The sequence below is a fragment of the Porites lutea genome, chromosome 6 (assembly GCF_958299795.1).
Source record: "Porites lutea chromosome 6, jaPorLute2.1, whole genome shotgun sequence".
Taxonomy (NCBI): Eukaryota; Metazoa; Cnidaria; class Anthozoa; order Scleractinia; family Poritidae; genus Porites; species Porites lutea.
In genome coordinates, this window is record NC_133206.1 from 28,860,124 (window position 1) to 28,883,392 (window position 23,269).

The following is a 23,269-nucleotide window of genomic DNA, read 5'->3' on the forward strand; positions in this document are numbered from 1 at the left end:
AACTACAAATCGAAGAAGAATTTCATTGAGTTTTCCAATGAAGAGTTTGTGAGACTAATTTGATATTCAAAATTAGCCATAAAAGCGATCTAAAAATAAACTGGTTTGTAAAAACGGCGTGACATGAGTACAAGCCTGGGAGTTGCTCACTGACGGTTATGGGCTCCTGTTTGTGCTTTATTGTCGCTATGTTTCAAGCCAACAAGCTAATTGAGCCGCAAGCTGCCAAATAAGAGAGACGGGTCTGGCGACAACGTTAACACCTGAATAAATGGTTGGGTAATTGGCAAAGGCGGAACAATTGGCGTTGGGTTTTTACCTTCTAGAAATCTCGGTCCGTGTGGTTAACAGTAGAGAAGGAGTTAAAGATTACAGGTTAAAGATTACCTACTGAACGACCCTACCCCATCTTGGTCTGGTTTGTCCCTTGTACTAGGATTTCCTTAGCGAAAGCAGTTTACATGGGCTGCTTACCATTTGACAGAAAATTTCGGAAATTCCGGACGGATGGTAAATGGTAAGGTCACTTTTCGGAATTCAAACCGAAAATTGAGGAGTACGTTTTGGGGAAGTCCGTTCATTCCAGTTGGTCCAAAAGCAAACGGAATTTTACTTACCATTTACAAATTTCTCGGTTCCAGACTCATTCGTCCCCTTTTTCGATTCAAAACGTAACCAGGATGTGGCAATTCTGTGGTAAACTGGTAAATCGCTTTCCATTATGCTTTCGACACCCCAACCAGATTTTTCTATCAAATGGTAAGCACCCGCGGTACCTCTTAGCTAGGAACATTTTAGTGCTGGGGACAAATACAACCCTTTGCATGTAAACTGAATAGAGAAAATATTTGGTGCTAGGATAATCCGCCTTCTAAGGTCTTCCTCCCTCCATGTTCACAGCCCCTAAGGTATAGCCCTTACTTAACCTTTTGTTACCAACAGACATGAAATCTATATCGACGACAGCTTTGCATCATGGCTGCAGCAGCCAGGCGTATTCATAGTCAGGAGAAGCGTGATGATGAGGTTCAGCCAGCACTGGCCAAGAGGTGCAAATACTATTATTGTTACTCGGACAAAAACTGCTGCCCGAACAACTGTTATTTTCCTCCTTTTCGATCCTGGGATCGGGTTCTGCGCTTACCCTAGGCCAGGATAACTATCCAAATGCGTACGAAGCACTGTTTATGTGTTAAAATTTGCCGCAAACTAAGAAGATAACTTAAAACTAAGTGAGAAACCATGAAATAAAAATAGAAAAATTAAAATGTAACAACATTATTAAACGATTGATACTAATATAAAGGACCAGTTAAATAAGTAAGCACAGCAATTACAAAAGAGACTGAGCATGGACAACTGAAATTGAATAAAATATTTGCCTGAAAACAAAAATTGTCTGTCTTTTCCTGTTTGTGTCAGGGATCCTCAGAACAAAGCAGGGTATACCCCCGTCTTGGAAATATTACTCCTTTATAACCATTTAAGCCGCAAGACTCACGTACAAATTCTCCAAACTGATCTCCATACATTTCCTCTAAGACTGGTTAAGAGAATTTGGTTTAAGATCAAAGCGTTCTCCCTAAATAATTTAGCAATTCTCATAGCCTTTTCCCTTGATGATCTGCTGATGTTGTTAGCAGAGAATTGATGTTGGTCACTTACAGGGATAACTATACTTTTTAAATTTTTATAGCGAGCTCTCTCGCGAGCTGAGCTTGTTTAACGGAGCAAATAGGCTATTTGCACTAAGAGGTCATGTGACATCATTTTTATGAAAACGAAAGTTATATGATTTTGCCTTCAAAAAACGATTGGTGGGTCATATCTTAAACAAAATAATAGTGATTTAGTTTTTCAAACCTGTACCATTTTCTTAAAATGAGTAAGTTCGTAGCTGGTCACGTGACCAAAATGTGATATATAAAACTATGAATTACCTCTTTCTGAACAGAAATTTTGCACTTCAACTTCAAGGAAATTGTTTAAAAGATGATGTGGTAACGTTTACAGCACATCTAGCGTAACTATCAAACGTTTAACAAGATACAAGCAAAAAGTAGTTTTGGCCGCCATGTTGGAGGGCAAGAGTATGCCTTAAGTCGTTGCCTGATCATGTTTACAATTCCTATGTCCGCATAGTGTGCTTTCATCCAGAGTTCTCCTAATCCTGTCTGTTCCAATAAGCTTTTGATTTTTTTTGCTTCCAGAGAGGTTTATTTTCATTCCATTTAATGTCATTGTATGCTATTTGGGATAATTTGTTTTCATTTTTGGTTAAGGTTAACCAGAACTTAAAGTTCCTACATTGCCAAGGCTTCAATTCTCATTGGGAACCTTCCTTTCTCAGCCCTGCACGCATTGTTATTGCAGTACTTTATTAACTCCCAGCAACCACTTTAGGAATATATTTTGAACTAATTCTGCCGGATCCTTTTCTAATTGTCCATTGCAATCAATCCCCCACACTTCACTCGCATAAAAGAGTATGGGGGATATCATGCAGTGCATCAAATAAACTTCATCGTTAATTTTATATTTTCCCTGAAGTGGTTTCCCCATCTTTTTTCATAATTATAGAGTGCTTTAAGTGCAACTTTCTTCAGCTCCTGCCTAGCGAGATGAAAGTTTCCAAAAGGACTCATTATGAGTCCAAGATATTTGTAGGATTTGACCTTTTCCAGTTCATCAACGCCGTATCTGAACAAGTAGTTGTTTAAAGTCTTACCACAGTAAATTAAAAATCATAATTTTTGTCTTGTCCAAATTTACACTTAAATCGGCATTTTCACAGAGATTCCAGCTTATTAAGAATTATTTGAAGGCTTTTTGCTGATCTAGAGAAGATCACTAGATAGTCCGCATATAAGAGACAATGCATATAATTATCACTTAGCATAATGTCGGTTGAACTCGCCGTATTTAGGAATTTTGGTAGATCACTTAGATAGAAATTAAAAAGAGTAGGTGACAACATGCAACCTTGCTTTACCCCGGCATGACAAGTAAAGGATTCGGTTAATTTGTTATCAATTTTAAATGCCGATTTATTATTTGAGTACATGGATATTAAAACGTCTAGGATTTATTCGATTAAATAAATTTACTTAATGCCCTTTAATGGCGTCATTTCCGATCTTTATTACTTCATTTAATATATTATCGAAACCTGGAGATTTGTTTGCCTTCAGTTTGTTAATTGCAGACTCGAACTCTTCATCAGTTATTGGATAATCAATTGGGCCTTCCACTCTTTCGTTACTGTGAGCTTCCATATTCGTCTCCTGATCTAGTATATTATTGAGAGGGGTCGCATTCTGTTGCTTAAAGTATTTATAAAACTGTTGCGTACTCACTGTTTCAGCTCCATGTGTTTTTCTTTTTCCTAAGTTAAAGAATTTTTCCTATTTGTCGCCAGGTCTCTTTGGAGTTCTGCATATCGATATTAGACATGCCCTTGCTGATAGACTCCCGTTTCTTCCGTCTACAAGTTTGTTTGAACTTCTTTTTGTCGCGCGGGAGTTGTCTCAGTTCTGAATTATTAGTATTGTTAGAAATTTCTACCCAAGGGATTGCAAGTTTTCTTTTTCGCATTCCGGATCGAACCATTTGTTTTGTGATTTGCATTCAATTTTGCTGCCTCTCGCTTTCCATCCGGCTTCTTTGCATGCTTCTACCCAAGTTTCACTAATTAATTCCGACGCAGTATCGATGCTATCATGTTTTACAGCTGCTTCTTACCTGGACTGAACTGTTTGTGATTTGAGACCAAATCTGTCTGTCCTTAGACTTGATATTCCAGAAAAGCCTATTATATTAGGTCAAGATGAGTTCAGCTGATGTTTCAAAAGAATCTCGGTCAACAAAGTTAGCTTTTATCGCGAATGAAAGGTGACAGTGATCCGATAAATGTGGCATTAATGGTCAACAATAAGATTTTGCACATTCCTTAGAATACTTTTTGACCCTATGACGTAATCAACAACACTGTTACCGTTACAATGAAAACAGGTCTTTTTATCTTCCAGGTCACCAACAATCCTTCCATTGAGAATTCGTAAATTTAACGCTGTTCATGTTTCTAAAAAATTTCTACCCCTAGCGTTCACGGTACCTGAATCTTGTGACCGTCTGAAGCGTTGTTCGTCATTCTCGTAGTCCTCAGGGACATTCAGGAAAGCGTTGTCATCATCTAAGACTGTTTCCTGAATGTCACCCGTTCGTGCATTATAATCACCCTGAACAATTATGTCACCCTTTCGTGAAAATAAAAACATTTCTTCTTCTAATTCCCCAATTAAATCTTCGCTGCTATTTCTTTCATAGTTTGGTGGGCTTAAATAAACTGTTCCTGGGTATAAATCCTTTTTTGAAAGTTGAAGTAAGTTTTATCAAGTTTACACCATATTATGTTTTTGTTTTCAGACAGGATGTAGGTGACTCCTTTAGCGAGTTTTTGATTTATATATACGGATAGTCCTCCGAAAGATCGGTTTCCCAATTGATTCCTACATTTCTTTCGTTTTATTCCACCCGTGGGGGGGGGGGGGGGGGGGGGGGGAGGGAGGGAGGGATACATGGAGCCATCGCAGATGGGATCTTAGCATCCCCAAATGCCAGCATCTCAGCTTGTGAAATAAGGAACCGCACAAGAAATATAAAATCCTTTTTTATTTGCAAATCCCACTGCAAACATGTTTTAACTTACAAGGTATTTTATTTCGCATATTCTTTAACCATTACATTAAAACAATTTGTCTGTCGGGCTACACCGCTTAAAACTGAATAATTTAGTAGACATAGTCGCTTTTGTGTTCTATTTTACAACCTTCTGTTTCTAATAAATACAGATAATTTATATTTCACATTTGGATTCAGACTGGTATCGCTGTTTAAACATTGTTGTTCAGTACAATGTGTATACGCTCAATCGAAGAGGAAATGACTCCCATGCAAATGGATGAATATATTAAACGTGTTACCACTTGCTTTCAAGGCTCTCAAGGCTTTTTCCCAGGAATTTTCCTGGTTCAGTTGTGTAATTAGTCTTATTCCGGTGATTTCTGTGGCAGTTAATTAATTTTCCTTACAGCAGGACGCAACTTCCTTCAATAAATGTAAGTTTGAAGATGTTTACCAAAACATCAGGCGTGGAACCTTCTTGTGGAGTGAAGCCTTCAACAACAAGTATCAAAGAGCCAAATCCTGTGACCGTTACGGAGGTTTTTTCGCTTGTTTAAATCGGCGTGAAGAGGGTGTTTAAAAAAGGCGACAATTATTTACGTTCTTTTGAGCGTAGTGGATTAGTAATGAATCATTGGATGTAATGACTAATTCATTGATGCTGAGATGTCTTAGAGCTGTATATCAGCCTGGCCTAAATGAATTACTGCATAATCAAGGAACAGACTTTCCATAAATCTCACTTTTGTTTTTTGCAGACGTTCGTTAAGATCCACAGAGAAGGTTTTTTCGTGCAAATAACTTAAAGGTGCTCGTTATACCAGCTAAAAAGTATTTTTCATCACTCACGTGATCTGGTTGAAAAGAGTTTCTGAGAGTTATTTGTGCAAACATTTACCGTACAATAGATTAATGGAAGATAGCAGAGTTGTAAATTTTAGCTCTGGACTGGCGCGAAAAAACGTTTCCTGCAAGTTTGACAGGATTCAAATCGACAGGTGACGATTCATGTAGTTCACGGAATCCAACCCATCCGTGCTCAGATTGCTTGAAGCTCTCGCTGGACAAGGTCCCGCCCTTGCACTTCTGAGGGGACAGGGTGGGGAGGTGTCTATAACGCCATAGGCCCAACTGAGATTGAAATCCTTATCCGGTGTTACTTGTATTCCGCGAAGCTGCCACGTACGAAAACAGGCAGAGTACGGCATAGCAAATCTGATTGCACTGAAAATAAAGCCAATACGTACTATTTAGAGAGAGAATTATTAAGGAACCACGACCGTGGGGTGGGGGGGGGGGGGGGGGGGTCCAAACCTCCCGTCCCCCGCCCCTGTTTTCTTGGCTTCCTCATTTTAGCCCTTTTTCGATTGCGACATCTTTAGCATCGTTGGGTAATTAGCCCCTATTTCCCCCGCTTCCCACCCTTTTAGAAATTCCATCTCCTGCCCTTTTCGCTTCCGCTTCCCATACCCCTCCTGCCTCGATTATCCCAGGCTGCTTTCCCCTTTCTTGCTGCACAGAACAACAAGGAGCGCGCTGGGGTAAGAAATCGGGGGTCGGAAGAAAACGAGTTTTTCTCCCCCGACCCCAGGGCTCCCAAGAGAGCTTGCTCGCAGGCTATTAAGCGTAATCGGCACCAAATTTCTCCTTGTAATCATTCTGCTTTACCAAACATAGTCGGTACATAATCACAGTAGATGAATTTAATGGATACTTCAATATCTCCCCGCCACTTCTATACGAAATGTATAGGGATAACAAAGCGGAATTAGGGTTAAAACTAGGGTTAAGTATGACTAATCGGTAACCAAGAGTCAACTAAGAAGCACGAGTAGCATTTCAAAAAACGTACGTACCATCTGTGAGCCAAATCTGTGCTGAATTGTTTCTTGCGTGGCTGGCACTGCAAGAATAAATGTTTCAGCATAATGTCACATTAATCAATAATATTTACATAGCTGGTAGAGAAGACCAATCCGATCAGAGGTTGCTTTCTTAAGATATTACCCGGTGTTAAAACAGTGAAACAGTGTCACCAAGTACTTACCAAATTCTTCCAACAGAAACACGCCTCCCTGCGTAGAACAGTTCCTGATGTGACTTAAGTCAATGTGAACCTAACAAATAACAAGATCAGTTACCATGTGAACACCACTGTTCCAAGAGGTAATGGCCAATGCCTCTGTCTCCAGGTAATCTACTCTCATACAGTTAGTGATATTTTTCATTTACGGAGAAAGCAAAGGTAAAGAAAAATAAAAAAGAAGTTATTCAAGAGCCTGATTTCTACAGCAACCTACCAGGAAGCCACTCTGCTAGTAATGCCTTTTTTTCACTTGTTCGATTTTGGCTTTCTCGAGAAGACTCTGCACGAATCTAGTAAGATCCTTGTTGAGCATGCGCTGGTGTTGCTGGGATACAGTTTCGAACCCAGGCTCAATAGCCGTGCGTCTCGCACGGAGGGCTCAGATATGGCCATCGGTTTATCAAAAACCGAATACACGCACTCGGAAAAACAGTAGGCAACTTCAAAGGCTGAAAGCGATTTAGCCAGAGCCGTCTTTCCTCCTTCTTCTCATTCAGGAACATGGAAAAAAGAAGACCCTAGGTGGTGGGAGGGGGGGGGGGGGGGCTTGAGGGGGTTTGGGAAGGGACCAAGTAGATAAAAGATATAAAGAATAATCAACCTACTCTTCTTGTGGCAAACTTCAGGCCAATTCCCTCCAGTGTAACTTGTAGAAAACCACCTTCATTGGTGCTTAGATCCTAAAAGGAAATAAATGAAGTCGTGGTATCGTATCTTGGTTTAAAACGTGGACAATGCAAGGTAGTGTAGTTACTGACCTTAACAGGAAATTCTCCTCCTAGCTGCACACCTGCAAAACAATAGACATCATAATAAATTAGCGTTAATTAAACGGACTCGCCAAGTGCAAGCCATTTCACGGTGGCGAATCCGGGGAAGGGGCCCGGGGAGCCCGGCTCCCCCTTATTCTTAGCCCAAACTGAGGCCCGAAGGGCAGAAAATTTTTTTTTTTGGAGACTGGGCCCCCCCCCTTATCTTAAGGTCTGGATGACCGGACCCCCCCCCCCCCCCCCCCCTGTCTCAAGGTCTGCATCCGGCAATGTGTCACTCTTCATTATCGCAGTCTACATCGTTACGTCTTATTAGTGTCTTTGTCAGGCTGGCAGGCGGCCATCAGAATGAAAAGCAAGACTTGGAACAAGAGAGAGTAACCGTGGTTGTTTACCATTTACAGAAAAGTTTCCATAGGAAAGTAAATGGAACGTAGCCTCCCACACAGGCGTTTTTAGGGGAGCTCGTTTTTCATCCCTCCCCAAGCTCCCCTAAAAACGCCTGCGTGGGAGGCTAAATGGAACGCGGCTTTCTGGAAAATTCCTGGGAGCAAGGGAACATCTGACAAGGTAGTCCTGTTCTTCCGGACGGAATGTTACAAACGGAAAACTGTGTTCCATTTCTTCAAGGCCACGTTGATACCAGTGTCAGGCCTTCGCGATCATTTTACGGTAAATGGAACTGATTGTGCAAATGGTAAACGCGATTCCGGAACGAAATTTACCAGTCCTGAATTTTGCGTACCATTTGCCCAAACGGTGGACCGACTGGTTTGCCCATGCAAATGGTAAACGACCGCTAAGTTACTTTACGAACTATCTACGACCCTTAGCAAATAATCTCAGAGAATGCCATGGCTGACACCACCCCCACCCATGTTTCCTCTATATTCTTTGGGAATCGAAGGTCTACCCACGATTAACGGTAACAAAGCGTCACAGATCGTGGGGTCACGCTAACTAACGAATGACAAAGGACATAGTACAGTATTGCACGAGGATAGTGGTCAACCAGTCTTACGTTACAGACACGGTGCGTAATGAAAACACAAGCTGTAAAGGAATGACAACAACACAACAAAACAAATTTACGCTACAACACAAAGGTCCACAAGTAATTTGGTATCTACTCAATCTGCAAGGGAAAGAAGTTTAAGGAAAATCAGTACACAAGGAGACAAACACAAAGCAAATAAGCATAGATGTACAAAATGACATAAATTACGCACGAATAGATAGCGTTGCCATCAGATACACAAGCGTGGCAACACTATTTCAAATACATGGATGTAAACAAAAAAATTACCACAAACAAGAAGCTGTACACAACAATTATGGGGAACGTATTCACCACAGACAATGAAAAGTCGTGAAAAAACAAACAAACAAAAAAACTAAAACAGAAACGAACAAACAAAACTTCTCGTTGTGAAAGAATGAAAGATGGTAAATTTTAACGCAGGTGAAACAAATGCGAAAATGAAGTAGCCAGCATGTCACAAGCGTAGGACAAAGAAAAATTCTGAGTCCCCGACAGGATTCGAACCTATGACCTCCCAAACACCGGGCGGGCGCTCTATCCACTTAAGCTACGGAGAACTCATGGAAACCATATACTAGGTTCTCGTTGTTACAATTCAACACAGAGAGATTTATTCTTTTGCACTTAACCTTGTGTCAAAAAATGACCATATTGTCTCACTAACCTGATCCTTTGTCGTTCAGCCTGTCAGCTGCTCTCTGCAAACTTTCCTTGATACAGTAATACAAAGCTTTGCACTGCGTAAATGGAATAAACAAATAGTTAACAACTCCGTTGCTTGGTGAAGGTGAGTGCCCGGGATGTCCAGGGGCTTCCACTTTTGGCAAAGCCAGCCCCTAGACAGAGTTATGCCCCATGGCTGGTAAATCCGCGCCTTCCAGCCATGAACCCCCACGCCAATGGAACCAGGCGCAGGTCACATTGATTTATCAGTGGAGAAAATAAAGGGAGGGGGGAGGGAGGATGGGAGTAAAAAAATGATCCAAAGGCTAAATGAAGAGAGAGGCCGCCAGGAAACGCTGTACTAAGCACATGGAGATGATGCAAGCAAGCCTGACCGCGCTTGAGCCAACGCAATAACCGCTGACCAACGGCTGCGCTCCTAGTTATTAACTGTGTTAAATTTCATTTAACTACATAATACTGGCCAAATAAATTAATCAACAATCACTAGACAACTCAATTGCTCACGAAAAAATTGCAGGGTATGGGCATGAGAGAGAGGATAAAGGAGAGCTCGGGATTCAAGGACGCGGATGACTACGAAGACCGAGATTTGACTTCAATCTTTTTTTTCGCGTTTTCCCAGATGGCTTCATTCCACTTTTTTTTTAACCAGAAAACTGAGCACGAGTTATTTTAGGGGTTTAAGCCCCTTTCCGATCGCGAAATGATAAACTTTTAACATTCGATAACTTGTTCTCGCCACTACAGCACTCTTGTTAAAACCCGTGGTAGAGTGACGACGGCTATCACGTTTTTCCGCCAAAATGACGCTGGTTCCCGTAGTCGTCTTCGGCTTGGAATCTAAAGCTCTCTATTATCCGAGGGGGATCAGACCAACCTTTTTGGTGCAGAACTTATTCAGAATGGTCTCTTCCTTTTGCCTGCACCATAGACATAGTACTTTAGTTTTGGGAGCGTAAGTGATGTTCACTATCTTCTCGTACCACCATCTTTCCACGATCGTCCCTGTTCCAGTTCTTAGCAGGATACAATCGTCACATACCTATGCATAAAAAGAGTGCTGGGGTTAAGCATTACTTGGCTACGACAGGAGCTCATCACCCGGAACAAACAACTCTCACACTACCCGGTAGCCTTATATCACGGCGTTTTTATGGAAGGATGATTGAGGAGGATAGTAGTTAAGTTACGTTGCTCTATCTACGAGCGCATTTGAAGTATAAGGTATGAAAATGAAAAACAAAACGTCACTAACGTAAAATGTCAAAATATTGTTTCCAGGGCTGGAGGTTTTGCTGACAAGTTTGTGGGACTTCAAAGATATTCTGAATTCAAGCCAAAATCGTTTTACAAATAAACTGGTCGGTGAAAATGCTGTGACATGAGTAGCGAGGTAACCGAGCCAAATTCACTTGTGTTACACGAAAGTTGATAGAACGGGGTTATGGGCCCCTGGCTATGACAAACAAATATTTATTTCATCCTAGGGAGAGAAAATTCCTATAATTTTACGATTCTTACATAATTATGTCAAAATATGCTTTCGCACTGCTTGGAGTTGAGAGTATTAATAAATATAGAAGAGGTGTCCTCCGGAGCGTTTTCTAAATCCCTCGTGTTCGTGTTAATTAGCAAAAACGCATTTCGCTGCGTTTTCAGTCGTGGATATTCCTGGATGTGTTGTATTCAATTTCCTCTCTGGCCAGGGTCAAACGTCGCACTTCACATACGACGAATCTAATGCTCAAGAGTAATATCTGTTGCTTGTGCTCATTAGCATTACGTTCGTCACTAGACTGTTCACAGTCCCTTATTTTTTTCGTAAGATCGTTGGGATCGTGCACCTACCTTAACGGGCGTCCATCTTGGTTTCAAATGTACCGACTGTAACATGGGAAGAGTATCAAATCTACTTAGGAGGCGGAGGTTGGTTTGGGAGGAGGCGTGAAAAATAGAGGAACCCTCTATTTATCTCGCCCCCCTTCTCCCACCGCTACAAACCCCGCCGCCTACCCCCTCGGTACATTTGAAAGCATGGGCATCCGTAACCGCTCGATCCCGACGACTTAACGAAAAAATTTGGGGACTGTAAACAGTCTAGTGCCGCCGCCACATGTACAATTCGACGTTTAGCCCTGGCCTTAGTTGCTAAGTTATGTGCGCCTTTAACTGAGAGCCTGTCTTTGACTTCGGTCATAGTATCGCAAATTTGCATCTGTCTATGCTCCTTAGTCCAACATGGTGACAACATTACTTTCCTTTAATATTTATGTGGGTTAGCTCTCTTTGCGGCGATTAATTGCATCTGAAGATTTCAAAAGAGCTTTCGCCTCGAAACAAAGTATAAAGGACCAATATCAGGAAGACAAAAGAGTAACTAAATTTGCCATCATTTTGAAATAAGGTGTATTATTAGAATTGCGGTAGCTAGGCGATCGTTTTTATACCATGGAAGTACAGTTTTCAATAATTGTAATTGTACACAAAAATGACAAATGTTACAAACTATTGTACATATTTTTTTGCAAAATGTAGGCGTTTTTAAATTTAAATTAAAAAAAAAAACACATACACAAATGCAAATGGGGTCATAAATTACATAAATGAGAATTGTCTCCTTGTCTTCTTATAGACGTATTATCAACACTGAAGTATTCTTTTTCAGGAGGACTTTGCAGCTCAAAATACTTAAGTAATTATTCAAAAACAAAGAACCCTTCTAATAACCTTCAATCAAACTATGCTCGATGACAAACTAAAACTTGCCGAGAAAATGGCAGAGGAAAGAACTCAACAAAAAAAAACAATTATATTTTAAATTTCTTCAAAACGTCTATTCCATATTAGATTTAGAATTTACGAAAAGCATAATTACGTCTACCCTTTCGTGGTGCAGCCTGCGAACAGCAGACGCGCGACCGGAAATGCGTCTGCTCGCGCGACCGAAGATACGTCTGCTATTCGCAGGCTATCCGCGGTGCGGCGATGAATTGAGACCTACCTCCATGAAAAACACATCTCCATTCATAGAATCTCCAGAATGTACGACGAACGAATGCTTCATCACCTGTCGGCTACCAGCTGGTTTGAGATCAATATCATTTCCATTCTGATCAAAGAAAAACGGGCATATCAATTAGCTTCTCCTACAGACTGCGAGTAGTCTCTCTTTTTCTTCAGATTTAGTGAGAGCAATGCACGCGCGCAGGAGCGGCGAAGCCGCGAGACGTGCGAAACGAGGGCCATCAGTCACGCGCGTGGCCATCTGCCTGTCTCGCATTTTGCTCGACAGACTACAGAAAAAAGCGAGACTTCTCGTAGTCTACTTCTCCTAACACTTTACGCAACGGTACTGATCAATATCGAATTTCTCCTTGTTGTAATAGTCATTTACCATTCAGTTAGGTAATGGGAGGTAAGCATTTGATCAAACGTTGTCTCGATATTTAGGCAACTCTCCACGGCAATAAATATTGATTTTTCATATCAACATATTTTCAACGAAAAAAAAGGACATTTCAACGTCAATTTTTAATTCTTTTATGGAAAAAGCATCGAGATCATCAAGTTTATGGCTGGCTTTATTTCGTCAATATGCGAAACTAAACGAGAAATATACACCACAGAGTAGCACTATCGATCGGAATTCGGAATCAAAACTTTTCTAAGAGTGGGATTTAACCTGCTTTTTTAGGCATTAAAAACATCTCTAAATCTAATTAATCTTCCCAATGCCCAGACGACTTCGAAAGCAGTTTTTAAAGAAGAATTCTAACGTATAGCGAACCGGCCATTTTCCATCAAGTGTTAGCACGTTGATACACAGTAATCGACCATTATAATCTAAATTAGAGCTAACCTTAAAATTACCAGCTATCATACACCAGAGACTCGACTGGAATTGAACTTATCCACGACAGCTATCTATTTTACATTACAAATTATGGGGTTTTATAATAGTGAAAGCATGATTAATGAAAAATATTAGAAGCATTGTTTAGTAATTTACCCCACAGCTCTGCAAATGCTGAGGACCTCTGTTTAAAATCAAGCTTAAACAAGCCCACATGTTGAGTAGTCGTTGAACCAGCGACTATTCTTTCTGTTTGAATTCAATTAAAAGAAACACCCTTCCCGATGTCCCTGTACCTTCTTTTGTAAAGCTTTAAACAATTCTTGATTCCCTGATTGTCAAGAAGGAGCTAAAACAAAAGCTTTGTCAAAGATATTTCCTGATCACTTACGTTCCCATAGAGATGATCTAATTTTAAATATTTTCTCCTTTTACAGGCCAAGGAGCGAACACCATATTTGTCAAATATATACTTTCAAGTAAGATAAATCAGTTTTCAAACAGAAAGTTAGCCAAATTTGTTTTGTTATCCATTAACGCATACTTAAAAAAATCAAACATTATATAATCAGACATCTCACAATTATTTTATTTAAACAATAATTGCTAATCAATCGAAGGAAATCTGCCCTTCAGACGTTTTATTTGTCCATCCCCCCCGGAAACTCAACAAGTCCTCGCGCGAAGCGAGAAAGACCCTGAAGCTCAATTGCCCACGTTACCCCCTTGCGCTGCCGATCGCTACGCCCCCCCCGGTTTTTATGTTTATTCGGCCCTTCGACGATTTTCGAGAATTGAAAGGTGTAAAAACAGAAGTCTTAAGCGAAGAAGTTTTTTACGAAGCTATAAATACTCAAACAAAAACGTTTGCGGCACACTACTCGCCTTCCTGGAAATGACTTTGGGTAATACCATCCTATATGTAAGAAATCGCTTTGTCCATAGCGAGATTCAGTATAACAGAGTTTAACCCATTCGCTCCTGAAAATTTTACCGTTAAAACGCATTTTGAAGCCATTAGAGCCCTTTTCTGGTCACTGTATGGCTATTAAGCAGTAGAACAGCACCGTCCTAAACGTCTTATTTCACTGGTCCCCTTTAATCTACATTTCCATTGTTTCAGGGATAGGGGCATTGTTATGTGACAATCCCTATTGTTTTCCCAGCTAATCAAAAACAATCTCTCAAATAGGTGCGGGATCACCCCTATTAAGAGCTAATAAGCCGTTTACAGGTCGTACACTTTGCGAACTTCGGATCCAGAGGCGAAATATTACCTTCCGAAGTTCGGTCATGCAGGTCCGGGGGGTGTTCAGTTTCCCAGTATAATGATCCAAACTAACTCACCAGGTTACTGAGGTTGTCAAGTAAATCATTTACTTGCTGGCTTTGCAGTAGGCCCACGTGAGACTTCCCTAACAGCCTGCGAACTTTCTTTCTCAAAGCATCCTTGTCAACATTCAGAGCTAACATGAATGCAACCAGGTTGTACAAAAGTGTGGCTAGAAGTCGATCCTCGTCTGCCTCCAGTCGCTTCTTCTCCGCAGGACCCAAGGAGCTGTACCTAAGCAAGCAAAACAAGGTAATCAGCTCACCCATAATGTCATGTGCCAGAGGATTTCAACTTGAAACTCAAATTTTAGAGCTACAATAAACGTCCTCACAATTATACAGTATGCCCAAGGGAATTCAAGTGGTTGAAACAAGAGTTTCTCATCTCATTGCCAATTTTTTTTTGCGGTTGTTCAAGCGTTGGATAGCGCTATCCAAAGGATAAGTCTAAGGGAAACCAATCGCGTTATCCACTAGATAGAGATATATCCACTACATAGCTTTATCCACCTCATTAACGATTAACTACTCCTAATCTAACGGCAGAAAAGCTCTTAGACTGTCAATCCCTTCTTACCAGCCAGTGTGTTCTGCATTATACTAAATAATTTCATTTTTTACGATCGCTATTCATCATTTTGATCACAGGTCATTTGTCGCCACAAAAATATGAACCTAATTAGGACCTTAAAAAGCCTATTTTCTCAAGAAGTACCCAAAAATAAAGAACCTTTTCACTCTTAGTTGGAAAAGTGTACGTTCTTTTTACCGCCCGAGGTCAACCTTGTACCCAGTCTTCTCTTCTCGTTCCAGGGGACGAGTACGAGGAGAGAACACTGGGAACGGGTTTGACCTGCAGGCGCGGATCCACACCGGTTTCCGCGGTTTTACGGAAATCGGTCAGATTTTTCAAAATCGATATATTTTTAATAAATAAAACAAAACTTTCCAAGTTGGCGGGCTTCACCCAAGGTGAATGGAACTAGCCAATATCCTGTCCGAATGACTCGAAAACGTAGGAAAGGCGACTTTAGGGGGTTAAAATCTAAAAAAGCCCCGGGGGAAGCATGCCCCCGGACCCCCCTAAAAGCTTGTGCCTTCGGCGCTCGTTTACGAAATCGGTCAGTATTTATCCTAGATCCGCGCCTGGTCTGAAATGTGAATGTCTCGTACTGTGAAAGATACCGTAGACTGCGAACGCAGACGTGCTCCCGGTCGTCGCTTCTCTCCACCCGAAAGGCAACGTCTGCGAACCCGAGCCGTCAAACGATTTCTGTGACGTAGGACATCATTAGCCAATCACAGTTTAGCTCTTAAAGACCAAGAACTACCTCGCGCGAATTCTCGCAAAATTCGTGCGCGATGGGTATGTTTACAATACAAGTCGAAAATGAAACGACGAAGCGTTTACGAAAGTTAGTTTTCGCGTGGAGAGAAGCGACGGTCGAAAATACATCCGCGTTCGTAAGCTAAAGATACTGCCGCACCTGTCAATCATTTCTACCGGTCCCTGATCCATACCAACTGCATCTCTCTCAGTCGCTACAGAATCAAGGAACACATTTTCCCAGAAGTCCATGTTATCCCACAGAGATGACCTCTCGTTTAACAGTCCTTCGAATAAGTAGCGGCGTCCTGTAGTTCTTCTCCCCTCCTCCCCCTCCACGGGGAAAATGTCACCATTGTAGTAACGATAGCCTGTACGGAAAACCAGACACAAATTAGCAAACAACTTACTGCACTTGTGAATGTTTGGATCCCGCAATCCTAATCTCTAGGTAGCTATTACGCATGCAAAGCAGTTATGTAGCCAGCTTTGTTTGGACTTCCATAAAGAATAAATGGAATGCACAGAACGCAATCTGATCACGCGCGTTTGGACCTTCTATCACTCGATCGTTATCTGATCACGCATGTCTTGACCATCAATCACGTGAAACATACGCAAAGAACACATCACAGCGTTGCAGCAAAAGCATTTTGACTTTCGATCGTTGTCGCCCGCACTCCGTAACCTTTGGCTATTATTATTAGTTGTTGTTGTTACTGTTATTATTATTATAATAATAATAATTATTATTATTATTATCATCATCATCATCATCATCACCATCATCATCATCGTCATCATCATCATCATCATCATCATCGTCACCATCATCATTATTATTATTATTATTATTATTATTATTATTATTATTATTATTATTATTATTATTATTACCACTATTACTTTTCAGGGGAGCGAGGGGAAGGTTTGACCGCAAAAAATATTGAAGAGACAATTTCATGTAATTCGCCAAAGGTTATCAAACTACAATAATCACTTGGCGTTATTTCTTACCTCTGTTTAAATTGCTTTTTCTCAGCAAGGCACTTGGAGGGATGGAAGACGAAGCCTGGCTCAAGCGGTCAAATGAGCCGCGTCGTGTCACGGTACTGTCTAACTTCATGTGAGCAAGCGCTGGACTCTTGCATCTTTCCAGCCGACGTTTTTCTTCCATGCTCGCTCTAGCCATTTCCTGATAAATAAGGTTGAGTTATTATTTGTAAATGAATTCTTAAACACGAGGTTTAAGGTTGTTTTTATTAGTTAAGTTACAAGATGGCAGACTGATGGAGTTACAGGATCTCTTGAAAACCTAAGTAGAGAAATAAATCACCGCTAATACAATGTAAGATGTATGTGACGGCCATACAGTGACCGACGAATTCGTGTTGGCCACCACTGGGGCTCCAATAGTCAACACAGAATTAACTTTAATGGCTATTAAATGAATTTAAATTAGCTCTGAACCACGCCGCTTCACCATTGCTTTCAAAGGACAGTCAATGCTTTACAATTTACTTTTTCCTGGAATTTTAATATTGGATACTAGCTACTGCTAAGTTTTGATTTATCTAACCCTGATGGTTACCTCAAACTATTTAAGTCAGCAAATGAATCAGCGTTTAAAATGGGCATTCTCAACCCTTTAAACCCTAACATCATAATTCAAATTCTCATTTGTTATCCCTATACGTTTTCAATAGAAGTAGTGGGGAGAATTTGATGAAGTATCAATTAGATTCATCTTGTGTGATCATATCCTTAATTCTCATGACCACTGTGTTTTATAAAGCAGTGATATAACAAGGAGAAATTTGATGCTGATCATTCTAAGGGTTAACCTATTTCCACTGATACAGAGACAGAAGCCTTCAAATGCCCACCCTGCGAACAGAGCCTCCCTTTGTCTTCTTCTTTACCCACTCCAAGAGGAAAAAAAAGGAGGCCGTGCCTGAATCGTGTCAAAATTACAAGTTGCAGCAGCCCAAACTTCTGTATCAGTCAATATTGTTTTCTTTCGTCGAACCCGTTTTTTGAGAGCGAGCATCTGTTTATTAATAAACCGATGGTCAAAACTATACCACGTGCACGGCTATTAGGCCTGGAATTGAACCTGTATCCTAGCAACAAGCAGCGCATGCCCAGCAAAGATCTAACGCGACACATAAAGAGTCTTTGTCGAGTACGCCAAAATCGCGTAAGCAAAAGAAAGGAGCTACTAGCAGGGTGCCAAACGCCTGGGCCGGGTTGTTCAAAGCTGGGTTAAGATTATCGAGGGTTAGTGCGAAATTTGAATTGAGATATGAAAGCTTAAAAAGTAATTCAGTTTAATTCTTTTTGTCAACGAGTAGATGATTGGATGCTCTTAAAAATAACACAGAAAATTATCCAGGAAAATGCTTTTGAAAAAAGAAACAAAAACCCGGGTTAAATTTTGACCCTGGGTTAAGCTCTAATCAGCCTTCAAACTACTGGGCCCAGCACATTTTATCCTAATTTTACAGTACGTCAGAAGATTTCCCTCCTCTTATTTTCTGCTTTAAGTTTAACCTACCAGAGTCCTAGCTTGGTCAATGGATCTACTTCTTTTGTCTTTCAGGACTCGTCCCCTTCTACTCAACAGGGCAGCGACATCACTGTTCGAACGTGTCAGCGGTTCATGCGTTACACGTGTATTGTTACTGCTGTGCGATACTGAGGACATGATCGTGTCTATTTCACTGTTAGTGTCGCTCATTTCACCATGACCACTATCTTCATCAAGTTTGCCATTTAGCATGGCATGTCTTTTGCCTGCAAGACAATTGCTGGTTTTCATTGTCACGCCATTCAAAATAAATCAAAATCAAAATCAAAACCGTTCAATAGATGAAGTCCAGAATCTGGGAAATGAAAGGAGTTACATATACAAAGACCCTCGCCAAGATTCAGGTCAGAGGAATATTTCGTATACGAGATATCCGCAGAAATGTTTTACCCAAACTCTTAGAGATTTGTATGGAGACGCCATGCTAGTGCTCACCTGGATGAGCTCCAACATGGCCGACGGAAACTAACAGAAACATCTGTTACCGAGTTTTGCTACAAAGGCGTGAATTTATTCTTCGAGAAACTAATAAACATTAAAGTAATACTTTTTCTAATACATGAACTGTTCAGAGAGCAAAATTTCCTGAAATAAGTCGTTTTTTTAACCTCCATGAAAGCTCTCCTGCCTGTCATGTACATGCCGCGTCACGCAAAAACTTAGAAACTCAAGCGTACTCTATCACAAAACCAAGAACCCTTTCGAAGCGAAAATTTGTATGAAAATTCGTTTCCAGCTGCTCTAATGCACCGTGAAAGTAAAATCTCGGTCGGATCGATAGTTTTTTAGTTTGAATTTTGGTGACGTCATGTGAAAACCAACAATTAAATAATTTTAAGTTAAGTTGAACTCAAACTATAGAAGGCAACATAACAGGGCAAGCTACGTTGCGGACGATGATGCGGTGATGATAATGATGATAATGATGGGTAGTGGTGGTGGTGGTGGTGACAAGAGCGGCTCCTGGTGATTATGAAGATGATGATAGTGCGGGTGGTTGTTGTGTGGACGATGACGATGACGATAAAGATGGTAGATGATGATGGTCATAGTGGAGACCTTTACTCTCGAGGACAAGAGCGAATACGAGGACGAGATTAAACTTAAGGTTATTTCGCGTCTCTTCATAAAATACACCCCAGAAAAGCCCAACTGTACTTTTTTATCAGAATAGTTAGTAACGTTATTTTTATTGACGGAGTTTAAGCCCCCTCCCGATCACAAAATGATAAAACCTCTACCATTTGATAACTTCTTTTCGCCACTACGACATTCTTGCTTAAGCTCATAGTAGAAGGACGACGGCTATCACGTTTTCCCACCAAAATGACGCTGATATAGAGTGGTTTTCGTTTGAGTGTCGTAAAACCAAAACCAAAGTAATTACTCTGGCCAATCACATAGGACACAGACAATACATTGAACCAATCAAAACTCGAAGTAATTACATGTGGCTGACGCAAAGCGCGGGAAAATGCATGCGAGCGCGTCACAATTGACTTTGGTTTTACTTCTGATTGGATGAAAAGGTGGCGCGAATCTTTTAAGCCAATCGCATCGTGTAGAAAGTGCAAAACCAATTACTTTTCGACACTCAAATGAAAACCGCTCTAAGAGCGCGCACTACTTAGTATTGAGAAAACTTTGTCCTTGTACCCGTCCGCGTCTTAGAATCTAAAGGTCTCTAGTGGTGATGATGACGACCGCGATGACGAAGGCACTGATGGCAATAACCATGGAAATGTAGTTGATGATGGTGATGGCGGAGATGCTGATGTTGTTGATGAATCATGTGATGAGGATAACAGTCAGGACAATTAAAATGACAGAAAACACAGTTAATCAAATAAGGATTACTGACCTGTCTCGGCAACCCAGGAACGAACTGACGCCATGTCGCGAGAGTGGTCAGACAAATTAGAGATCGTGCTGTCACTGTTAGAGACAATTGACATATCATCATCGTCACGCAATCTTGCTATCTCATCCTTAATGTCACGCCCATGGTAATGAGTGTGGGCAATTTCAAGGAACTGGAATGCTGAGGCAATGCCTTTTACATCCTCGTTTTCCACACTGACTTCGAAGCCATACACTGCGGCTTTCAGGACCTCAAGCATCCCTTTATAGACACTTCGAGAAACACGCTAAAAACAAACAAAAGAATTAAATTTGGGTTAAGACGAACTCTGTTAAAACGATAGCTTATCAGTAGGAGACCGTTGAGGACAGCATACCTGTAATCTATAAACAAACGCACATGCATAGACTAGTGTACATAGTTCAAGACCCGATTAAAGGCATACCCTAACAATACATGGAAGAGTTATTAATGCACTGCAGTTGTTGGCCGTGATTCGGACGTAAAAAAGACAATCAAAATTGATACAGTTGAAGAAGTGGAAGTCAGTTCACGCCGCCACCAAAAAGACATAAGAATTTGCTCGGATTAAAGGGGTGACCCACCCCCGTTCAAAGGGCTTTTCCCATTTTCTAGGGGAAAAGTCCGTGGACGAGGTTGGAGGTTGAGAGTGGCCCTATTAACGTGATATGAATACTTCTTGGTACGAGTGGTCGTATTAACGAGGTGAATTTATAAAGCAATACAGGATTTCATAAAAATGATCGTTGAACGCATAAACGAGCTGACCGCACTAATGGAGCCTTCTTACACGAAAATAAATGGGCATTTTGCTGGGAGGAATCAAAGTGGTCGTAATATCAAGGTGTGTTGACTGACACCAACCTAAAATAACCTCATTATAAAAAGGGGACAATTTTATTATTCTGTCACGTTTATGTCAATTAGCCCTCTTTGCCTTCACGACATCTATTTTTTATTTTATTAGCTTCGCCAAACAAACAAACAAACAGAACGTCGGCAGGGACACCGCAACAGCTGTGGCCAATTACAGCGGGCTACATCTGCAGGATTCAAACGAAGATTTAGCTTGAAAGGAGGAACAAGTACCAATTAACACGAAGACTAAAGAATCATTTTAGAGTAAGGCGAATTCACCATCCTACCCCTCCCAACTCGCTCCACAAATGACAATTGGTAACAAGGATATCTCAACAGGAATAGTAGCGTAGCCGCGTTCATAGCAATATATGACAGAACTGTCTTCGACAGAACCATATGTTCAGCCGCAAATTCAGACTCTGCCATTGTCCACAATGAAAGCGTCCACAGGCCAACATCACGACAATGCCACAATTTTCTTTCAATTACCAAAATTCATTGCGTTTTCGTTTTTCTGTATATCATTGTTTTTTAATCGAACAGAGTGAAATAAAGATCTTCAAAAAGGCGAATTTTGATAGTTATTAAAAAATGACATTATTGTAACCAAGCCGACATTAGAGTCAAATTTAGACCTCAACAATGTGGCTCCTATAGATTTGGTTCTATATTAAAGGGAAAATTTGAGTTCTAGTATATTCCCTCAAATATTTATTACATTTGTAATATTTATTTATTATATTTATATTATAAATTTTAACACTTTAAAAACACTGCTAATAAGTTCGGTGAACATTTACTCCTAGCGTTTGTAAGGGCCTTGTTGTTCGAAGTGCAATGAAGCTCTCGAAACGAGCGCAGAAAATCCAAACTCCATGAAGACGAGTCACTACCCAGATATGGGCAGTGCTTCTTATTAGTTGAGGGAAATTTCCTTCAATAAGTCAGACGCGCTACCCAGATCTGGGTAGTGATGCGTCATCAGTATGGAATTTCTGCGCACGTTTCTCAAACGCCATTTCGCGGCGAATTCAGCGTCAACGTTGTAAAAAGGCTTTTTCCTCAGGCTATTAGCTAACTAAACAATAGATGAATGATTCAAGCAATGTCCCTCGCCCTGAAAAAAATACAAGATGTGTTTTCACAGGCAACTGAAAATCGAGTTCCCTGAGAGCCTCGTGACTATTACAATGGTTAATGTTTATAGGTACTGGATCTTTTACAAAAGTCTTTAGTCTAGCTTTCCTCATGCTAGGAATTATTAATGTTAAAGGTTCACTTTTAGAGCTATAAAGGAATTGTTACGTAAATCGTGCGTTTGCGTTTTTGCGTTTCCTAACCGATTTAACCTCTCAACTGTCATAGTTCACCAGTCAACTTGCAGCATCATAAGGGGGCACTAACGCAAGCAAATACATGAAACAATAAGACCTATTTTAGAAGGAAATCACGTTGTCATGGTGACCGAGCAAGCAGAAGGCTGACCTACCTTTGCTTCAGGGACCGGAGACTGGTTCAAGTCAGTCCCAGAGCCCCAAGTGGAAGAAGAAGAAGAAGACGGCGAAGACCATCCGAGAGAGAGTGAGGACAAGCTGTTCCACCAGAGTTTAGGCTGTGGCATACAGAGCATAGTGAAGAGAGTGCTTAGTAACAATAAAGTGCAAAAGGTGACAGCTCAGCAGCGTGCAATTGTCTATATTCTAAGGAGTGTAGAATGGTCTTGGCCTTTCTTAAAGATTCTCTAATTACCACAAGGTTTTTAGTAAGGTTACCAAATAAAACAGACAGATAAACCCTACGAAGCGGCCACTAGCTTCTTTTATGCATTAAACAGCAAGTTATCATGAGGTATAAACCCAAATCAGAAAGTCAGACCCCTAATTAGCCTGAGAATACAAGCGACACTTGTCGACGCCACTACTAGCTTTCCCGCGAAATGATGCTATAGAGGAATGAGCGCAGAAATTCCAAACTGATGACGTGTCACTTCCCAGATCTGCACATTGCTTCTGATTGGTCGTGCCGGGCGGGAAATTTGCTTCTACCATACAGAAACTCTACCTAGATCTGGGTAATGAGGCGTCATCAGTGTGGAATTTCTGTGTTCGTTACTCACACGTCATCTTGCGGAAAACTAGTTGCGACGTAGCAAAATG

The 23,269-nt window shown here is 40.9% G+C and overlaps 1 protein-coding gene across 3 annotated transcripts in view; it reads right to left on the reverse strand.

Annotated features, from left to right (window-relative positions):
* Nucleotides 1-4,656: 4,656 nt before the first annotated feature.
* Nucleotides 4,657-23,269, reverse strand: part of LOC140941787 (MAP kinase-activating death domain protein-like) — a 35,971-nt gene continuing 17,358 nt past the window's right edge. For 2 of the 3 annotated variants that reach the window (XM_073390800.1, XM_073390801.1), the window contains 14 exons: nt 22,603-22,725; nt 20,232-20,517; nt 18,338-18,576; nt 16,798-16,975; nt 15,941-16,151; nt 14,469-14,685; nt 12,270-12,377; nt 10,146-10,310; nt 9,246-9,318; nt 7,528-7,559; nt 7,375-7,449; nt 6,731-6,800; nt 6,540-6,586; nt 4,657-5,907 (listed from right to left, as the gene is read on the reverse strand). In XM_073390800.1, the coding sequence (XP_073246901.1) occupies nt 5,830-5,907; nt 6,540-6,586; nt 6,731-6,800; nt 7,375-7,449; nt 7,528-7,559; nt 9,246-9,318; nt 10,146-10,310; nt 12,270-12,377; nt 14,469-14,685; nt 15,941-16,151; nt 16,798-16,975; nt 18,338-18,576; nt 20,232-20,517; nt 22,603-22,725 (1,902 nt within the window). In that variant the 3' untranslated portion in view covers nt 4,657-5,829. The remainder of the gene's footprint in view (nt 5,908-6,539; nt 6,587-6,730; nt 6,801-7,374; nt 7,450-7,527; nt 7,560-9,245; nt 9,319-10,145; nt 10,311-12,269; nt 12,378-14,468; nt 14,686-15,940; nt 16,152-16,797; nt 16,976-18,337; nt 18,577-20,231; nt 20,518-22,602; nt 22,726-23,269) is intronic. The other variant, XM_073390802.1, reaches the window with a different exon arrangement.